General features: G+C 50.7%; 1 protein-coding gene across 3 annotated transcripts in view; it reads right to left on the reverse strand.

Moving 5' to 3' along the window:
* Positions 1–6,362: 6,362 nt before the first annotated feature.
* LOC140403161 (adenylate kinase isoenzyme 5-like) overlaps positions 6,363–22,444 on the reverse strand; it is a 135,198-nt gene continuing 119,116 nt past the window's right edge. For all 3 annotated transcript variants that reach the window (XM_072490860.1, XM_072490861.1, XM_072490862.1), the window contains 3 exons: positions 17,609–17,725; positions 17,221–17,412; positions 6,363–6,671 (listed from right to left, as the gene is read on the reverse strand). In XM_072490860.1, coding sequence (XP_072346961.1) covers positions 6,606–6,671; positions 17,221–17,412; positions 17,609–17,725 — 375 coding nt within the window. In that variant the 3' untranslated portion in view covers positions 6,363–6,605. The remainder of the gene's footprint in view (positions 6,672–17,220; positions 17,413–17,608; positions 17,726–22,444) is intronic.

A 22,444-nucleotide genomic window follows, 5' to 3' on the forward strand; every position in this document is an offset into this window, starting at 1 on the left:
AGGGAATATAGTGAATGGTAGAACCCTCAAGAGTATTGAAAGTCAAAGAGATCTAGGAGTCCAGGTCCACAGGTCATTGAAAGGGGCAACACAGGTGGAGAAGGTAGTCAAGAAGGCATACGGCATGCTTGCCTTCATTGGCCGGGGCATTGAGTATAACAATTGGCAAGTCATGTTGCAGCTGTATAGAACCTTAGTTAGGCCACACTTGGAGTATAGTGTTCAATTCTGGTCGCCACACTACCAGAAGGATGTGGAGGCTTTAGATAGGGTGCAGAAGAGATTTACCAGAATGTTGCCTGGTATGGAGGGCATTAGCTATGAGGAGCGGTTGAATAAACTCGGTTTGTTCTCACTGGAACGAAGGAGGTTGAGGGGAGACCTGATAGAGGTCTACAAAATTATGAGGGGCATAGACAGAGTGGATAGTCAGAGGCTTTTCCCCAGGGTAGAGGGGTCAATTACTAGGGGGCATAGGTTTAAGGTGCGAGGGGCAAGGTTTAGAGTAGATGTACGAGGCAAGTTTTTTTACGCAGAGGGTAGTGGGTGCCTGGAACTCGCTACCGGAGGTGGTGGAGGAAGCAGGGACGATAGTGACATTTAAGGGGCATCTTGACAAATACATGAATAGGATGGGAATAGAGGGATACAGACCCAGGAAGTGTAGAAGATTGTAGTTTAGTCGGGCAGCATGGTCGGCACGGGCTTGGAGGGCCGAAGGGCCTGTTCCTGTGCTGTACATTTCTTTGTTCTTTGTTCTTTGTTTGATTACAGCTGTACACTCAATTACACAGCAGTGTGTTACACACTAGTTTACACAAAATAGGTGTCTTATACACTATTGCGCACAGCAGTGTGTTTCACATGATTACACGGACAGTAGTGTGTTATACACTGGATTACACAGACAGCAGCATGTTGTACACTGGATTATTACACAGACAGCAGTGTGTTATTCACTGGATTACCCAGACAGCAATGTTTTATACTCTGGATTGCACAGACAACAGTGTATTAAACACTGAATTACACAGACAACAGTGTGTTGAACACTGAATTACACAGACAAGTGTGTTAAACACTGAATTACACAGACAGCAGTGTGTTATACGCTGGATTGCACAGACAGCAGTATTTTATACACTGGATTGCATAGACAACAGTGTGTTAAACACTGAATTACACACAGACAAGTGTGTTATACACTGGATTACACATGGATAGCAGTGTGTTATACACTGGATTACACAGACAGCAGCATGTTATACACTGGGTTACACACAGCAGTGTGTTACACACTGGATTACACAGTCTGTGTTACACACTGGATCTGACAGCAGTGTGTTATCCACTGGATTACACACAGTCTGTTACACACTGGATTACACAGACAGCAGTGTGTTAGACACTGAATTACACAGACGGCAGTGTGTTATACGCTGGTTTACACACAGACAGGTGTGTTATACACTGGATTACACATGAACAGCAGTGTGTTACACACTGGATTACACACAGACAGCAGTGTGTTATACACAGGATTGCACAGAGACAACAGTGTGCTGTACACTCAATTACACAGCAGTGTGTTACACACTAGTTTACACAAAACAGTTGTGTCTTATACACTATTACGCACAGCAGCGTGTTGATTACACAGACGGCAGTGTTTTATTCACTGGATTACACGGACAGTAGTGTGTTATACACTGGAATACACAAACAGCAGTGTGTTATACGCTGGTTTACACAAACAGCAGTGTGTTATACGCTGGTTTACACAAACAGCAGTGTGTTATACGCTGGTTTACACAGACTGTGTTACACACAAATACAGGGACAGCAGTGTGTTACACACTGGGTTATTAAGACAGCAGTGTGTTATACACTGGATTACACAGGCAGCAGTGTGTTACTCACTGGATTACCCAGACAGCAGTGTTTTATATTCTGGGTTACACAGACAGTATTTTATACACTGGATTGCACAGACAACAGTGTGTTAAACACTGAATTACACACAGACAACAGTGTGTTATACACTGGATTACACATGGATAGCAGTGTGTTACACACTGGATTACACAGACAGCAGTGTGTTACACACTGGATTACACAGACAGCAGTGGGTGTTACACACTGGATCTTAGACAGTAGTGTGTTATACACTAGATTACACACACAGTCTGTTACACACTGGAATCCACACAGACAGCAGTGTGTTACACACTGGATTACACAGAAAACAATATGTTATACGCTGGTCTACAGACAGTGTGTTATCCACTGGATTGCACAGAAAGCATTGTGTTATACAATGGATTACACAGAAAGCAGTGTGTTATATACAGGATTGCACAGACAGCAGTGTGTTATATACAGGATTGCACAGACAGCAGTGTTATACACTGGATCACAAAGAAAGCAGTGTGTTTATACCAGATGACACACACAACAGTGTGTTACACACTGGATTACACACAGCAGTGTTATATACTGGATTACACAGTCTGTGTTACACACTGGATTACACATTCAGCAGTGTATTATACAATGGATTACACAGTAAGCAGCATGTTATACACTGGATTACACAGACAGCAGTGTATTATACGCTGGTCTACACAGACAGCGTTATCCACTGGATTACACAGACAGCAGTGTGTTATACACTGGATTGCAGAAACAGCAGTGTTTTATACACTGGATTACACAGACAGTAGTATGTTAGGTACTGAATTACACACAGACAGCAGTGTGTTACGCACTGGATTACACAGTCTGTATTACCGACTGAATGACACACACAGCAGTGTGTTATATACTGGATTACACAGTCTGTTACACACTAGATGACACACATAGCAGTGTGTTTTATACTGGATTATACAGTCTGTGTTACACACTGGATGACACACACTGCAGTTTGTTATATACTGGATAACAGACAGTTGCACACTGAATTACACAGAAAGCAGCTTGTTATACACAATCACATAAAACAGCAGTGTGTTACACACCGTATTACATACAACTGTGTTACACACTGGATTACACAGTCTGTGTTACACACTGGATAACACACATAGCAGTGTGTTATATACTGGATTACACAGTCTGTATTACACACTGGATGACACAGCAGTGTGTTATATATTGGATTACACAGTCTGTTACACACTAGATGACACAGCAGTGTGTTATATACTGGATTGCACAGTCTGTATTACACACTGGATGACACAGCAGTGTGTTAAACACTGGATTACACAGTCTGTGTTACAGACTGGATGACATAGCAGTGTGTTAAACACTGGATTACACAGTCTGGGTTACAGACTGGATGACACAGCAGTGTGTTAAACACTGGATTACAGTCTGTGTTATACACTGGATGACACAGCAGTGTGTTAAACACTGGATTACACAGTCTGTGTTACAGACTGGATGACACAGCAGTGTGTTATACACTGGATTACACAGTCTGTGTTAAACAGTGGATTACAGTCTGTGTTATACACTGGATTACACAGTCTGTGTTATACACTGGATTACACAGTCTGTGTTATACACTGGATTACACAGTCTGTGTTATACACTGGATTACACAGTCTGTGTTATACACTGGATTACACAGTCTGTGTTATACACTGGATTACACAGTCTGTGTTATACACTGGATTACACAGTCTGTGTTATACACTGGATTACACAGTCTGTGTTATACACTGGATTACACAGTCTGTGGTATACACTGGATTACACAGCAGTGTGTTATACACTGGATTACACAGTCTGTGTTATACACTGGATTACACAGTCTGTGTTATACACTGGATTACACAGTCTGTGGTATACACTGGATTACACAGCAGTGTGTTATACACTGGATTACACAGCAGTGTGTTATACACTGGATTATACAGTCTGTGTTATATACTTGATGACAGCAGTGTGTTATACACTGGATTACACAGTCTGTGTTATACACTGGATGACACAGCAGTGTGTTAAACACTGGATTACACAGTCTGTGTTATACACTGGATTACACAGTCTGTGTTATACACTGGATTACACAGTCGGTGTTATACACTGGATTACACAGCAGTGTGTTATACAATGGATTACACAGCAGTGTTATACACTGGATTATACAGTCTGTGTTATATACTTGATGACAGCAGTGTGTTATACACTGGATTACACAGTCTGTGTTATACACTGGATGACACAGCAGTGTGTTAAACACTGGATTACACAGTCTGTGTTATACACTGGATTACACAGTCTGTGTTATACACTGGATTACACAGTCTGTGTTATACACTGGATTACACAGTCTGTGTTATACACTGGATTACACAGTCTGTGTTACACACTGGATGACACAGCAGTGTGTTTCACACTGGATTACACAGTCTGTGTTTCACACTGGATTACACAGTCTGTGTTTCACTCTGGATTACACAGTCTGTGTTATACACTGGATTACACAGTCTGTGTTATACACTGGATTACACAGTCTGTGTTATACACTGGATTACACAGTCTGTGTTATACACTGGATTACACAGTCTGTGTTATACACTGGATTACACAGTCTGTGTTATACACTGGATTACACAGTCTGTGTTATACACTGGATTACACAGTCTGTGTTATACACTGGATTACACAGTCTGTGTTATACACTGGATTACACAGTCTGTGTTATACACGGGATTACACAGTCTGTGTTAAACACTGGATTACACAGCAGTGTGTTATACACTGGATTATACAGTCTGTGTTATATACTTGATGACAGCAGTGTGTTATACACTGGATTACACAGTCTGTGTTATACACTGGATTACACAGTCTGTGTTATACACTGGATTACACAGTCTGTGTTATACACTGGATTACACAGTCTGTGTTATACACTGGATTACACAGTCTGTGTTATACACGGGATTACACAGTCTGTGTTAAACACTGGATTACACAGCAGTGTGTTATACACTGGATTATACAGTCTGTGTTATATACTTGATGACAGCAGTGTGTTATACACTGGATTACACAGTCTGTGCTATACACTGGATGACACAGCAGTGTGTTAAACACTGGATTACACAGTCTGTGTTATACACTGGATTACACAGTCTGTGTTATACACTGGATTACACAGTCGGTGTTATACACTGGATTACACAGTCGGTGTTACACACTGGATGACACAGCAGTGTGTTTCACACTGGATTACACAGTCTGTGTTTCACACTGGATTACACAGTCTGTGTTATACACTGGATTACACAGTCTGTGTTATACACTGGATTACACAGTCTGTGTTATACACTGGATTACACAGTCTGTGTTATACACTGGATTACACAGTCTGTGTTATACACTGGATTACACAGTCTGTGTTATACACTGGATTACACAGTCTGTGTTATACACTGGATTACACAGTCTGTGTTATACACTGGATTACACAGTCGGAGTTACACACTGGATGACACAGCAGTGTGTTTCACACTGGATTACACAGTCTGTGTTTCACACTGGATTACACAGTCTGTGTTATACACTGGATTACACAGTCTGTGTTATACACTGGATTACACAGTCTGTGTTATACACTGGATTACACAGTCTGTGTTATACACTGGATTACACAGTCTGTGTTATACACTGGATTACACAGTCTGTGTTATACACTGGATTACACAGTCGGAGTTACACACTGGATGACACAGCAGTGTGTTTCACACTGGATTACACAGTCTGTGTTTCACACTGGATTACACAGTCTGTGTTATACACTGGATTACACAGTCTGTGTTATACACTGGATTACACAGTCTGTGTTATACACTGGATTACACAGTCTGTGTTATACACTGGATTACACAGTCTGTGTTATACACTGGATTACACAGTCTGTGTTATACACTGGATTACACAGTCTGTGTTATACACTGGATTACACAGTCTGTGTTATACACTGGATTACACAGTCTGTGTTTCACACTGGATTACACAGTATGTGTTATACACTGGATGACACAGCAGTGTGTTATATAGACATATATGTTACACTGTGGATCAGAACCCACACCTTTGAAGCTTTTTCCTGTCAACTGCTGGCCACAATGTACCCAGTTTAAACCCGTCTTTGCTGGATTGAGTCGTTATCTGATGTATCGGGTACCTGGTCGTGGATCTGGGTCCTGGTCTGGAGCTGCCACACTGTGTAAGGAGCTTTGGCCTGCTCCCTGAACAGATCTCAGCTCGGGTGAATTTCAGTGGCTACTCGGCACAGTATATGTGTATTTACATAGAAGGTGTTTTGTTTTTTAAAAAAAAGATTCTGTAATTTATCCCTCTTGTTTATAAAGAACGTATACACACACAAAATCACTGGTATAGAACATTCGTTTCTAAAAGGGTTGTGGGTGGAGTTATCCAGGAGTTTTTAATTCTCATTTTATTGGTGCTGTTGATCCTGGTAAATCCTCCTAAGCAGACACGAAAACAAAACTTGAAGCAAACCAGGTAATCTGATCCCAGCGCAGTTCCTGTCGGGGATTTTCCAACCACAGTCTTGGCTGTTAAAGTTCATCAATAATCGCAGTGACACTTTGGAAAACATCATCCTCTGTTCCCTCTCCTTGTATCTAGACAGTGAAGGAGGTCACACAGCTTTAATCAGTGGTGGTTGGGAGTGGGTTGTTGGTGCTCACTAAGTCAATACACACACACTACTTATTTAACACAAATGATGTGAAGTTGCCTCTCTCTCTTTCTTCCTTCCAGGGTTACCTTAGACCCACCTCCCTCTCCGGGAAACTTTCCGTCCTTTCACAATCCGGAGCTTCGTACTGTCTCTGGAGTGATGAGCAGGACAATGGCAATTTAGCGCGGCCAATCCACCGACCCTGCACATCTTTGGGTTGTGGGGGTGAAACCCACGCAGACACGGGGAGAATGTGCAAACTCCACACGGACAGTGACTCGGGGCCGGGAGCGAACCTGGATCGACGCTGTGCGGCAGCAATGCTAACCACTGCACCACCGTCCCGCCCTATGAGTAGGGCCCTTTGATACAACTCGATTGTAACCCCTCCTGTCTATTCTCGGGACGATGACAGACAGGGATGATATACACCAATCATGTCCTTAACACCAACATCCCAAGAATAAATACAAAACATACATTCAAAATAACAGCATATGAGGGCAGCACAGTGGTCGTCACTAAAGACCCGTATGAGATACCTCTGTGCCTGAGTATAGTTAAACCTCATTGTTGTTCAAATAAACCTCTTTGTTATACAAGAAGCCTCCTCAGTCATACCTTGCGCTATTACACTGGCAACAAGGGTAAATTGAACAATGACCGCAAGCCTCAAAATTCGCGGGGGAAGATTTGCAATGGAAATTTCAAAGAAACGGAAGGGATGAGGTCGGCAAGAGGTCTTTAATCGGGAATCTCCATCCGTTCGACCAGCGGGCCGAAGACTGGAGCCAATATATCAAGAGGCTCCGGTCCCTTTTTTTTTAAACCGCCAATGAGATCACGGGGGAGGATGGGCAAAAGATCATTTTGTTAACAGTTTGTGAACCTCAGATGTACAACCTCCTCAGGAATTTTCTCTCATCGGAGGACCCAGACACAAGATTGTTTGACCAGCAGGTAGGTGACAATCGGGAAAGATCATTTCAACCCCAGATGCTCCGTTATAAAGCAGCAGTATGAATTTAATTTGGCCATCGGGGAACCAGTGAGACAATTTCAGTTTTTATAATTGGGCTTTGTCAAATGGCTGAACACTGCGAACTCAGCTAAGCGTTAAGCAACATGCTGCCACCCTCTGGTTTGTGACACCAACACCATAAATGGACAAAGAAAATTATTAGCTGAAACAAAAATGTCCCTGGATGACGCAATAGAAGCAGCTCAGGTCACTGAATGTGGCGGGAAGGGTGCTCCCGAGTACGTGCAGGAAGGGGAGGTATCAGCGTTGGCGTGAAATGGCTTGTTAGGCGAGCACCCCGGGTGACGGGCACAGAGGAGGCTGAACAGAGGTTCCAGGAGCAGGGTGGTGGACAGAAACGAGGAAGAAAAGCGGGCCGTCAGCCCGGGGGTGGTGATGAGTGTTACAGGTGAGGGGCCAGACCACCCTCAGGAGATGTGCCATTGCAGAGATTTTGTTGGCTTCAAGTGTGAGAGGAAGGACCACATTCCCGCACCTGTCAGACGGCGCACGGGCAGTTTAAAAAGAAACACACCACGACCCCAGTACATATAGAGAAAAATCCCAAAGAGGAATCAAAGATTTACTGCTTAAGCATGGTTAAAGTAAGCAAGATGGTTCCCGTAGCAACAGGCGACCATCGAGCACGGAGGTCAACACGGGTCGCGGCCACGGTGGTGAGTGAACAAACCTACAAATACCTTTGAGGAGGGGCTCAACCCTGGAGTCTAAGTAGCAGGCCTGCTAAGTTGGGAGCGTACACAGGGGAATCGTTAAAGGTTTGAGATACCACGACAACTCCAGCGTCACATCAACAACAGTCGGCTCAATTAACCATGAAGGAAGGACCAGGGCCAAGCCTCATGGGACGAGATTGGCGACGTCAGATAAAGCTAAACTGGCTAGAAATTTTCAGGATATCAGATGGTGTTTTTTTTGAGAAATCCTGTGCGAGTACAGAGATGTCAAACGTTCAAGGATCAGCTACTGCGTGTTCTTGATAAGTATGTACCGGTCAGGCAGGGAGGAAGGCGTCGAGCGAGGGAACCGTGGTTTACCAAGGAAGTGGAATCTCTTGTTAAGAGGAAGAAGGAGGCCTATGTGAAGATGAGGTGTGAAGTTTCAGTTGGGGCGATGGATAGTTACAAGGTAGCGAGGAAGGATCTAAAGAGAGAGCTAAGACGAGCAAGGAGGGGACATGAGAAGTATTTGGCAGGTAGGATCAAGGAAAACCCAAAAGCTTTCTATAGGTATGTCAGGAATAAGCGAATGACTAGGGAAAGAGTAGGAGCAGTCAAGGACAGGGATGGGAAGTTGTGTGTGGAGTCTGAAAAGATAGGCGAGATACTAAATGAATATTTTTCGTCAGTATTCACTCAGGAAAAAGATAATGTTGTGGAGGAGAATGCTGAGCCCCAGGCTAATAGAATAGATGGCATTGAGGTACGTAGGGAAGAGGTGTTGGCAATTCTGGACAGGCTGAAAATAGATAAGTCCCCGGGTCCTGATGGGTTTATCCTAGGATTCTCTGGGAGGCCAGGGAAGAGATTGCTGGACCTTTGGCTTTGATTTTTATGTCATCATTGGCTACAGGAATAGTGCCAGAGGACTGGAGGATAGCAAATGTGGTCTCTTTGTTCAAAAAGGGGAGCAGAGACAACCCCGGCAACTATAGACCGGTGAGCCTCACATCTGTAGTGGGTAAAGTCTTGGAGGGGATTATAAGAGACAAGATTTATAATCATCTAGATAGGAATAATATGATCAGGGATAGTCAGCATGGCTTTGTAAAGGGTAGGTCATGCCTCACAAACCTTATCGAGTTCTTTGAGAAGGTGACTGAACAGGTAGACGAGGGTAGAGCAGTTGATGTGGTGTATATGGATTTCAGTAAAGCGTTTGATAATGTTCCCCACGGTAGGCTATTGCAGAAAATACGGAGGCTGGGGATTGAGGGTGATTTAGAGATGTGGATCAGAAATTGGCTAGCTGAAAGAAGACAGAGGGTGGTGGTTGATGGGAAATGTTCAGAATGGAGTTCAGTTACAAGTGGCGTACCGCAAGAATCTGTTCTGGGGCCGTTGGTGTTTGTCATTTTTATCAATGACCTAGAGGAAGGCGCAGAAGGGTGGGTGAGTAAATTTGCAGACGACACTAAAGTCGGTGGTGTTGTCGACAGTGTGGAAGGATGTAGCAGGTTACAGAGGGACATAGATAAGCTGCAGAGCTGGGCTGAGAGGTGGCAAATGGAGTTTAATGTAGAGAAGTGTGAGGTGATTCGCTTTGGAAGGAATAACAGGAATGCGGAATATTTGGCTAATGGTAAAGTTCTTGGAAGTGTGGATGAGCAGAGGGATCTAGGTGTCCATGTACATAGATCCCTGAAAGTTGCCACCCAGGTTGATAGGGTTGTGAAGAAGGCCTATGGAGTGTTGGCCTTTATTGGTAGAGGGATTGAGTTCCGGAGTCAGGAGGTCATGTTGCAGCTGTACAAAACTCTGGTACGGCCGCATTTGGAGTATTGCGTACAGTTCTGGTCACCGCATTATAGGAAGGACGTGGAGGCTTTGGAGCGGGTGCAGAGGAGGATGTTGCCTGGTATGGAGGGAAAATCTTATGAGGAAAGGCTGACGGACTTGAGGTTGTTTTCGTTGGAGAGAAGAAGGTTAAGAGGAGACTTAATAGAGGCATACAAAATGATCAGGGGGTTGGATCGGGTGGACAGTGAGAGCCTTCTCCCGCGGATGGAAATGGCTGGCACGAGGGGACATAGTTTTAAACTGAGGGGTAATAGATATAGGACAGAGGTCAGAGGTAGGTTCTTTACGCAAAGAGTAGTGAGGCCGTGGAATGCCCGACCTGCAACAGTAGTGAACTCGCCAACATTGAGGGCATTTAAAAGTTTATTGGATAAGCATATGGATGATAATGGCATAGTGTAGGTTAGATGGCTTTTGTTTCGGTGCAGCATCGTGGGCCGAAGGGCCTGGACTGCGCTGTATCGTTCTATGTTCTATGTGTTTCAAAATGAGCTTGGCCGAAAACGAGGGGTAAAAGCCAAAATCTACGTGAAACCCGAATCTGTAGCCAAGCTCTAGGCCAGGAAGTCAAGGCTCAGCTGACACGTTTGGAAGAACTAGTGATGATAAAACCGGCAACCCCTATCGTCCCTGTCCTAAAGCCTGACCACTCTGTCATAATCTGCGGTGATTACAAACTTACCATAAAGCAAGAGGCCCAACTCGACAAGTACTCGATCCCCCGGATAGAAGACCTTTATGCAAAGTTCTTTACAAAAACGAGGTAGTCAGTTTTAAATGACCTGCTGCCTTTCACCAAGGCGCGATCCTTCTTTTGGGAGGTTTGAGATAAGGAGAAATGTCTTCACTCAAGAGGCTGGTGAATCTTTAGAATTCTCTACCCCATAGTGGATAATGGGGGTCGATATGTGATGGTGAGCGGTCGGTTGCAGGGGGTGCGGGTGGTACTGGTAAACGTATATGCCCCGAACTGGGATGATGCCGGATTTATAAAGCGCATGCTGGGTCGGATTCCGGACCTGGAGGTAGGAAGCTTGATAATGGGGAGGGGGGCGGGGATTTCAACACGGTGCTGGACCCAGCACTGGGTCGCTCTAGGTCCAGGACGGGTAAGAGGCCGGCTGCGGCCAAGGTGCTCAGGGGGTTTATGGACCAGATGGGGGGAGTGGATCCATGGAGGTTTGTCAGGCCGCTGGCCAGGGAATTTTCATTCTTTTCCCACGTCCACAGAGCCTACTCCCGGATAGATTTTTAAATTTTGAGTAGGGCGCTAATCCCGAAAGTGGAGGGAACGGAGTATTCGGCCATAGCCATCTCAGACCACGTCCCGCACTGGGTGGAGCTGGAGTTGGGGGAGGAGAGGGACCAACGCCCGCTGTAGCGTCTAGATGTGGGATTATTGGCGGATGAGAAGGTGTGCGGGCGGGTGCGGGGGTGCATTGAAAGATATTTGGAGGCCAATGACAACGGGGAGGTGCAGGTGGGGGTAGTCTGGGAGGCGCTGAAGGCGGTGGTCAGGGGAGAGTTAATCTCCATTAGGGCCCACAGGGAGAAGAGAGAGAGAGCAGGGAGAGGGAGAGGTTGGTGGGGAGATCTTAAGCGTGGACAGGAGATATGTAGAGGCCCCCGAGGAGGGACTACTCAGGGAGCGGCGGAACCTCCAGACGGAGTTCAACCTGTTGACCACAGGGAAAGCAGAGGCACAGTGGAGGAAAGCGCAGGGGGCGACGTACGAGTCTAGGGAGAAGGCAAGTCGGATGCTGGCACACCAGCTTCGTAAGAGGGAGGCAGCGAGGGAGATTGGTGGAGTTAGGGATAGAGGGGGGAATACGGTGTGGAGTGCGGTAAGAATAAACAAGGTATTTAGGGACTTCTATGGGGATCTGTACAGATCTGAGCCCCCAGCGGGGGAAGAGAGGATGCAACGATTTTTGGATCAGCTGAGGTTCCCGAGGGTGGAGGAGCAGGAGGTGGCTGGTTTAGGGGCGCCAATTGGGCTGGAGGAGCTGGTTAAAGGATTGGGGAGTATGCAGGCGGGGAAGGCCCCGGGGCCAGATGGGTTCCCGGTCAAGTTTTACAGGAAATACGTGGACCTGCTGGGCCCGTTGCTAGTGAGGACTTTCAATAAGGTAAGGGAGGGGGGGACCGTGCCCCTGACAATGTCCGGGGTACTGATCTCTCTGATCCTGAAGCGGGACAAGGACCCATTGCAATGTGAATCGTATGGACCGATCTCGCTCCTCAATGTGGATGCTAAGTTGCTGGCAAAAGTGCTGGCTACGAGAATTGAGGACTGTGTCCCGGGGGTGATTCATGAGGACCAGACGGGATTTGTAAAGGGCAGGCAGCTAAACACTAATGTGCGGAGGCTCCTCAATGTGATTATGATGCCAGGTTGGCGCTGCCAAACCTGGGGAGCTACTGCTGGGCAGCAAATGTGGCGATGATCCGCAAGTGGGTTATGGAGGGAGAGGGGGCGGCATGGAAGAGGATGGAGATGGCGTCCTGTAAAGGAACGAGCCTGGGGGTGTTGGTGACGGCACCACTGCCGCTCTCGCCGACAAGGTATACCACGGGCCTGCTGGTGGCCACAACGCTAAGGATCTGGGGCCAGTGGAGACGGCACCGGGGTGCAATGGGAGCATCGGTGTGGTCCCCGATCAGGGGTAACCACCGGTTTGTCCCGGGTAAGATGGACGGGGGGTTGCAGAGCTGGCATCAGGCGGGGATTGGAAGAATGGGGGACCTGTTCATCGACAGGACGTTTGCGAGCCTAGGGGCACTGGAGGAGAAGTTCGAGTTACCCCCGGGAAATGCCTTTAGATATATGCAGGTGAGGGCTTTTGTGAGGCGACAGGTGAGGGAATTCCCGTTGCTCCCGGCACAAGAAGCTCAAGATAGGATGATCTCGGGTGTATGGGTCGGGGAGGGCAAGGTGTCGGAAATACACCAGGAGTTGAAAGAAGAGGGGGTAGCGCTGGTAGAAGAGTTGAAGGGTAAATGGGAGGAGGAGCTGGGGGAGGAGATCGAGTAAGGTTTGTGGGCTGATGCCCTGGGTAGGGTTAATTCCTCCTCCTCATGTGCCAGGCTCAGCCTGATACAATTTAAGGTGGTCCACAGAGCGCACTTGACGGGGGCGGGGTTGAGTAGGTTCTTTGGGGTAGAGGACAGATGTGGAAGGTGCTCAGGGAGCCCGGCGAACCATGTCCATATGTTTTGGTCATGCCCGGCACTGGAGGGGTTCTGGAGAGGAGTGGCGGGAGCAATATCTCAGGTGGTGAAAGTCCGGGTCAAGCCAAGCTGGGGGCTAGCAATATTTGGAGTAGTGGACGAACCGGAAGTGCAGGGGGCGAAAGAGGCCGGCATTCTGGCCTTTGCGTCCCTAGTAGCCTGGCGAAGGATCTTGCTAATGTGGAAGGAGGCGAAGCCCCCCAGCCTGGAGGCCTGGATAAACGATATGGCTGGGTTCATAAAGTTGGAGAGGATTAAGTTCGCCTTGAGAGGGTCTGCGCAGGGGTTTTACAGGCGGTGGCAACCGTTCCTAGACTATCTCGCAGAGCGTTAGAGGAAGGTCGGTCAGCAGCAGCAGCAACCTTTGGGGGGGGGGGGGGGGGGGGGACTGCCTGGGAGGGTGGATGAGCAAGAGATAACATGAAGGGTTGGGGAAACTGGCACGTACGGGTGAGGGCCAGTGTACAAAGTTGTGTAAATATATCATTTTGCCATGTATATATCTTGCTCTGCGCGATTTCTCGTTTTTTTTTGTTGCGAGGGGGGGGCTATTGTTTGTAAGGGAGAAAAATTGTGTTAAAAAAACTGTAATAAATATATATATTTTTTTTTAAATGTGATTATGATGCCCTCGGTGGAGGGGGAAGTGGAGGTAGTGGCAGCTATGGACGCGGAGAAGGCCTTTAATCGGGTGGAGTGGGAGTATCTTTGGGAAGTGTTGCGGAGGTTTGGGTTCGGGGAGGGCTTCATCAGTTGGGTCAGATTGCTATATAGAGCCCCGGTGGTGTGCGTGGCTACGAATCAGCGGAGGTCGGAGTACTTTCGGCTGTACCAGGGGACGAGGCAGGGGTGCCCCCTATCCCCCTTGTTGTTTGCGCTGGCAATTGAGCCGCTGGCCATGGCACTGAGGGAGTCCAGGAAATGGAGGGGACTGGTCCGAGGGGGAGAGGAACATCGGGTGTCGCTGTATGCGGACAACCTGTTGCTGTATGTGGCAGATCCAGTGGAGGGGATGGCGGAGGTCATGCAGATCCTAAGGGAGTTTGGGGACTTCTCGGGGTATAAGCTCAATGTAGGGAAAAGTGAGCTCTTTGTGGTGCATCCAGGGGACCAGGGGAGGGGGATAGACGACCTACCGTTGAGGAGGGCGGAAAGGAGCGTTCGGTATTTAGGGATCCAGGTGGCTGGGAGTTGGGGGGCCCTGCACAAACTCAATTTGACGCGGTTGCTGGAGCAGATGGAGGAGGATTTTAAAAGATGGGATATGCTGCCACTCTCGCTAGCGGGCAGGGTGCAGTCGGTTAAAATGATGGTCCTCCCGAGGTTTCTCTTTGTGTTCCAGTGCCTTCCCAGTATGATTCCCAAGGCCTTTTTCAAACGGGTAGGTAGGAGTATCATGGGTTTCGTGTGGGCAAATAAGACCCCGAGGGTAAAGAGGGTGTTTCTGGAGCGTAGTAGGGACAGGGGAGGGCTGGCGCTGCTGAATTTGTGCGATTATTATTGGGCTGCCAATGTGGCGATGATCCGTAAGTGGGTAATGGAGGGAGAGGAGGCGGCGTGGAAGAGGTTGGAGATGGCGTCCTGTGTGGGCACGAGCCTGAGGGCGCTGGCGACGGCACCGCTGCCGCTCTCGCCGACAAGGTACACCACGAGTCCGTTGGTGGCGGCGACGTTGAAGATCTGGGGGCAGTGGAGACGACACAGGGGTGAGGTGGGAGCCTCGGTTTGGTCCCCGATTCGGGAGAACCATCAGTTCGTCCCAGGAAGGATGGATGGGGGATTTCGGAGCTGGCATCGGGCAGGGATCAGAAGAATGGGGGACCTGTTTATAGATGGGACGTTTGCGAGCCTAGTGGCGTTGGAGGAGAAGTTTGGGTTACCCCCGGGAAATGCTTTCAGGTATATGCAAGTGAGGGCGTTTGTGAGGCGGCAGGTGAGGGAATTCCCGCTGCTCCCGGCACAGGGGACTCAGGACAGGGTGATTTCGGGTGTATGGGTTGGAGAAGGCAGGGTTTTGGCGATCTACCAGGAGCTGAAAGAAGAGGAGGAGGCCTTGGTAGAGGAGTTAAAGGGCACATGGGAGGAGGAGCTTGGGGAGGAGAGAGATGAGGGTCTGTGGGCTGATGCCCTGAGTAGGGTTAATTCTTCCTCCTCTAGCGCCAGGCTCAGCCTAATACAATTCAAGGTTACTCACAGAGCGCATATGACAGGGGCGAGGTTGAGTAGATTCTTTGGGGTGGAGGATAGATGTGGGAGGTGCTCGGGAAGCCTGGCGAATCACGTCCACATGTTCTGGTCGTACCCGGCACTGGATGGGTTTTGGAGGGGTTTCGCGAGCACTATGTCCAAGGTGGTGAAAGTCCAGGTCAAGCCGAGTTGGGGGTTGGCACTATTTGGGGTAACGGACGAGCCGGGAGTGCAGGAGGCGAAAGAGGCCGGTATCCTGGCCTTTGCGTCCCTGGTAGCCCGGCGGAGGATCTTGCTATTATGGAAGGACGCGAAGCCCCCCAGTGTGGAAGCCTGGATAAATGACATGGCAGGGTTCATTAAGCTGGAGAGGATAAAGTTTGCCTTACGAGGGTTGGTGCAGGGGTTCTTCAGGCGGTGGGAACCGTTCCTAGACTATCTCGCGGAGCGTTAGGAGGTCAGCAGCAGCAACCCAAGGGTGGGGGGGGAGGGGGAGGGGTCTCTTTCGGGGGGGAATTCGGGTGGGTGGGGGGGGCTTCCCTATGGGTACCTTTGAATGTCATGGGGGGGGGTTACTGTATATGGGGGAACCCAATGTAAAAGTTTTGTATAATTTTTGACTGTTGGGTTTGTGTTTCTTTCTTTTTGTTATGGGGGGGGGGGTTTGTTAAAAATGTTGTTGGAAAATTTGAATAAACATATTTTTTAAAAAAAGAATTCTCCACCCCAGAGGATTTGGAGGCTCCATCATTGAGTACATTTAAGTTTTTTTTAAAAAATTCAGTACTCTAAATTTTATTTTGTTATTTTTCTTAATTTAGAGTACTGAATTCAGGGGCAATTTAGCGCGGCCAATCCACCTACCCGGCACATCTTTGGGTTGTGGGGGCGAAACCCACGCAGACACGGGGAGAATGTGCAAACTCCACACAGACAGTGACCTAGAATCATAGAATCATAGAAGTTTACAGCATGGAAACAGGCCCTTCGGCCCAACCAGTCCATGCCGCCCAGTTTTTACCATTAAGAATTTTACCTCGAATTGAACCTGGGACCTCGGCGCCGTGAGACAGCAGTGCTAACCACTGCACCACCATGCTGCCCCGAGTACATTTTAGGTTGAGGTCAATGAAATTTTGGGGCACTTGGTTGAGGCCGTGATCTTACTGCTTTGAGAGGTTGTATGAACTGGTCACCCTCTCCTATTCAGCTTCTTATTTCCATTTCATTCGACAAGGAGGCACAGTAACATCAGCTGAACTTCAAAATAATTTACATAGAAACAGACAGCAGGGAGCATACATCAACTGCCCCTTCAATCCATGACAGTGCTGCCAGTGTCCTCCCTGAGTGAGGGAATGAGCCTCAGTTTGTAAATGATCCACCATCACGGCGGGTACCTGTGACAGGGCAGCACTGATGTCCCAGGAATGTGCTAAACCCACCCACCACCCCCCGCATGCCAATCTCTCACCAGAATTATTGGATGGAAAGAACATAGTCATTTTTACCTTCTTCAGGAGTCCTTTACTCTCATAATGTTTCACAACAGGTACGGAATCAATAAAATAGGCGTCTACCCGTTTACGTATCGTCACCTCGTTGTCATCAAAGCGGTCGCTGGTTTGCCCACGGTTCATTAGCCGCTCCTTCATAACTTCAGGACTGCAGTCGATCAGCAGCACAACGGTCGGCAGAGTGAACTACAGACAACAGACAATAATAATGTAATAATCTGGGGCGGCACGGGGGCGCAGTGTGTCTCGATGGGCCAAATGACCGAAGTCTTCCTGCTCTGTAGGGATTCTATGATTTACACCATCTTTAATTTGTTTTTTAAACTGATATTCCAGTGTTTTGCGTTTTGAACATTGGAAGTGATTGGACCTTCAGACTTACAGATTTATCGAAGGCTTCAGCCTGTTTTAAAGTTCGAGGATATCCATCAATCATGAAGCCCTTTGTCTCCTCCAGACTCTCTAACATGGCATCCTTCAAAATCTCCAGAGTTGTTCCCTGGATAAACACAAATTAAAAGAATGGTAACAATTGAGAAAGACTATTTTAAGATTCCAGTTTCCCCGAGTGCAATCATATATTCTGCCTCTTTAGATACATATATGACCTGGCTTATTCTCTTGTTTCCAATCACTGATACTTTTGTCTTCAACAAGTGGAAATATTAAAAGAAAATGGAAAAGGAAACAATTTTTCCAATGCTCCAATGAAAGAACGATGTTCGAGAGAGGGAGGACGCAAATCCTCCCTCAGGCAGACCCTCCCACGTGCAGACCCTCCTCCCTCGCGCAGACCCTCCTCCCTCGCGCAGACCCTCCTCCCTCGCGCAGACCCTCCTCCCTCGCGCAGACCCTCCTCCCTCGCGCAGACCCTCCTCCCTCGCGCAGACCCTCCTCCCTCGCGCAGACCCTCCTCCCTCGCGCAGACCCTCCTCCCTCGCGCAGACCCTCCTCCCTCGCGCAGACCCTCCTCCCTCGCGCAGACCCTCCTCCCTCACACAAACATCTCTTCCAATTTTCCAATTAAGGGGCAATTTAGCGCGGCCAATCCACCTACCCGGCACATCTTTGGGTTGTGGGGGTGAGACCCTCGCAGACACGGGGAGAATGTTCACGCTCCACACGGACAGTGACCCAGATCCGGGATCAAACCCGGTTCCTGGTGCTGTGAGGCAGCAGTGCTAACCACTGCGCCACCGTGCTGCCCCAAGAAACCAAATCTTAAGATGGATGCTGGATGTGAATAAGGAAATCCTACGATTGCATTTCACCATGGCGGAAGGATAGGAGCCCGTGGAGATATTCTGGGATGGTGAAATCAGGGTATTTAGGGTCCTCTGGAATATTTCAGAGCCAGGACTGGAATCCCCAATGTTCTCAAAGGTTTTCCTATTATCGTGGGGACTCGGAAAGCTGATTAAAGTAAAGGGTCAGGGCCTCATGGCAGGGAAACAAATAACAATAATCTTTATTGGCACAAGTAGGCTTACATTAACACAGCAATGAAGTTACTGTGACAATCCCCTCGTCGCCACATTCCGGCGCCTGTTCGGGTACACTGAGGGAGAATTCAGAATGTCCAATTCACCTAACAAGCACGTCTTTCGGGACTTGTGGGAGGAAACCGGAGCACCCGGAGGAAACCCACGCAGACACGAGGAGAACGTGCAGACTCCGCACAGACAGTGACCCAAGCCGGGAATCGGACCTGAGTCCCCGGTGCTAACCACGGTGCTATCGTGATGCTTTCAACAACTATTTCTGTTGACCCAGCACTCCACATACCATCTACAGTCAGAGCGAGATCAGATACATGTTCCAATTTTAAAAAATATATATATTCTTATTCGACTTTTAACATTTTATAAAACACCCCAGTAATTCAGAGCAATTGCACCCCCCAGGCTCCCCCACCCAGCAGCTGACAGTAACCACTCCCCCAGGCTCCCCCACCCAGCGCTGACAGTAACCACTCCCCCAGGCTCCCCCCACCCAGCAGCTGACAGTAACCAGCCCCCCAGGCTCCCCCACCCAGCAGCTGACAGTAACCAGACCCCCAGGCTCCCCCACCCAGCAGCTGACAGTAACCAGACCCCCAGGCTCCCCCCACCCAGCAGCTGACAGTAACCAGCCCCCCAGGCTCCCCCACCCAGCGCTGACAGTAACCAGCCCCCCAGGCTCCCCCCACCCAGCAGCTGACAGTAACCACCCCCCCAGGCTCCCCCACCCAGCGCTGACAGTAACCACTCCCCCAGGCTCCCCCCACCCAGCAGCTGACAGTAACCACCCCCCCAGGCTCCCCCACCCAGCAGCTGACAGTAACCACCCCCCCAGGCTCCCCCACCCAGCAGCTGACAGTAACCACTCCCCCAGGCTCCCCCCACCCAGCAGCTGACAGTAACCACTCCCCCAGGCTCCCCCACCCAGCAGCTGACAGTAACCAGCCCCCCACGCTCCCCCCACCCAGCGCTGACAGTAACCAGCCCCCCAGGCTCCCCCCACCCAGCAGCTGACAGTAACCACTCCCCCAGGCTCCCCCCACCCAGCAGCTGACAGTAACCAGCCCCCCAGGCTCCCCCACCCAGCGCTGACAGTAACCACTCCCCCAGGCTCCCCCCACCCAGCAGCTGACAGTAACCACCCCCCCAGGCTCCCCCACCCAGCAGCTGACAGTAACCACTCCCCCAGGCTCCCCCCACCCAGCAGCTGACAGTAACCACTCCCCCAGGCTACCCCCACCCAGCAGCTGACAGTAACCACTCCCCCAGGCTCCCCCACCCAGCAGCTGACAGTAACCAGCCCCCCACGCTCCCCCCACCCAGCGCTGACAGTAACCAGCCCCCCAGGCTCCCCCCACCCAGCAGCTGACAGTAACCACCCCCCAGGCTCCCCCCACCCAGCAGCTGACAGTAACCACTCCCCCAGGCTCCCCCCACCCAGCAGCTGACAGTAACCAGCCCCCCAGGCTCCCCCCACCCAGCGCTGACAGTAACCAGCCCCCCAGGCTCCCCCCACCCAGCAGCTGACAGTAACCACTCCCCCACGCTCCCCCCACCCAGCAGCTGACAGTAACCACTCCCCCACGCTCCCCCCACTCAGCGCTGACAGTAACCCCCCCCCCCCCCCAGGCTCCCCCCACCCAGCAGCTGACAGTAACCACCCCCCCCAGGCTCCCCCACCCAGCAGCTGACAGTAACCAGCCCCCCAGGCTCCCCCCACTCAGCGCTGACAGTAACCACCCCCCCAGGCTCCCCCACCCAGCAGCTGACAGTAACCACTCCCCCAGGCTCCCCCCACCCAGCAGCTGACAGTAACCACTCCCCCAGGCTCCCCCCACCCAGCAGCTGACAGTAACCACCCCCCCCAGGCTCCCCCACCCAGCAGCTGACAGTAACCACTCCCCCAGGCTACCCCCACCCAGCGCTGACAGTAACCACTCCCCCACGCTCCCCCCACCCAGCAGCTGACAGTAACCACTCCCCCAGGCTCCCCCCACCCAGCAGCTGACAGTAACCACCCCCCCAGGCTCCCCCCACCCAGCAGCTGACAGTAACCAGCCCCCCAGGCTCCCCCCACCCAGCAGCTGACAGTAACCACCCCCCCAGGCTCCCCCCACTCAGCGCTGACAGTAACCACCCCCCCCCCCCCAGGCTCCCCCACCCAGCGCTGACAGTAACCACTCCCCCACGCTCCCCCCACCCAGCAGCTGACAGTAACCACCCCCCCAGGCTCCCCCCACCCAGCAGCTGACAGTAACCACTCCCCCACGCTCCCCCCACCCAGCAGCTGACAGTAACCACCCCCCCAGGCTCCCCCCACCCAGCAGCTGACAGTAACCACCCCCCCAGGCTCCCCCACCCAGCAGCTGACAGTAACCACCCCCCCAGGCTCCCCCCACCCAGCAGCTGACAGTAACCACCCCCCCAGGCTCCCCCCACCCAGCAGCTGACAGTAACCACCCCCCCAGGCTCCCCCACCCAGCAGCTGACAGTAACCAGCCCCCCAGGCTCCCCCCACCCAGCAGCTGACAGTAACCACCCCCCCCCCCCCAGGCTCCCCCCACTCAGCGCTGACAGTAACCACCCCCCCCCCCCAGGCTCCCCCCACCCAGCGCTGACAGTAACCACCCCCCCAGGCTCCCCCACCCAGCAGCTGACAGTAACCAGCCCCCCAGGCTCCCCCCACCCAGCAGCTGACAGTAACCAGCCCCCCAGGCTCCCCCCACCCAGCAGCTGACAGTAACCACCCCCCCAGGCTCCCCCCACCCAGCAGCTGACAGTAACCAGCCCCCCAGGCTCCCCCCACCCAGCGCTGACAGTAACCACCCCCCCAGGCTCCCCCCACCCAGCAGCTGACAGTAACCACTCCCCCAGGCTCCCCCCACCCAGCAGCTGACAGTAACCACCCCCCCAGGCTCCCCCCACCGAGCGCCGACAGTACCAGCTCTTTTAAATGTAATATAAACAGACCCCATTTCTTGTGGAACCCCCACTCGACCCTCTCAAAATGAACTAAACGATCTCCAACTGCAGGAACTCCATCAAGTCCCCCGGCCACGCTGAGGGACAGGGGGGAAGAGACTCAGCTCCAATCCAACAGGAGTTCAGTACCCGCCTGCGAACGATCAGCGAGGTGAAGGCCAGAACATCTGCCCCCTTCTCCCGTCTGCAGCTCCGGCCAAGTCCGACACCCCAAATATATCCCCCAGGGGACTGGGCTCCAAGTCCACGTCCAGGATTACTGACTTGGGGCTGAAATATAACCTGCAGAATTTCTCCATCTTCGGACAGGACCAGAACACGTGCGCGTGATTGGCCGGGCCCCTCCCACACCGCTCACAAATACCCTCCACCCCTTCAAACACCCGGCTCATCCTCGACTTTGTCAGGTGCTCTCTGTGTACCACCTCCATCTGTGCCAATCCCAGCCTCACACACGAGGTTGAGGCATCCGCCCTCCTCAGCACCTCAGACCACAGCCCCTCCTCCAGCCCCATCCCCAGCTCCTCCTCCCACTTGGCCTTAACCCTCCTCCAACCTTGGCAGCACGGTGGCTCAGTGGTTAGCACTGTGGCCTCACGGCGCTGAGGACCCAGGTTCGATCCCGGCTCTGGGTCACTGTCCGTGTGGAGTTTGCACATTCTCCCCGTGTTCGCGTGGGTCTCGCCCCCACAACACAAAGATGTGCAGGGTAGATGGATTGGCCACGCTAAATTGCC

Source organism: Scyliorhinus torazame, chromosome 27 (assembly GCF_047496885.1).
Source record: "Scyliorhinus torazame isolate Kashiwa2021f chromosome 27, sScyTor2.1, whole genome shotgun sequence".
Lineage (NCBI taxonomy): Eukaryota > Metazoa > Chordata > Chondrichthyes > Carcharhiniformes > Scyliorhinidae > Scyliorhinus > Scyliorhinus torazame.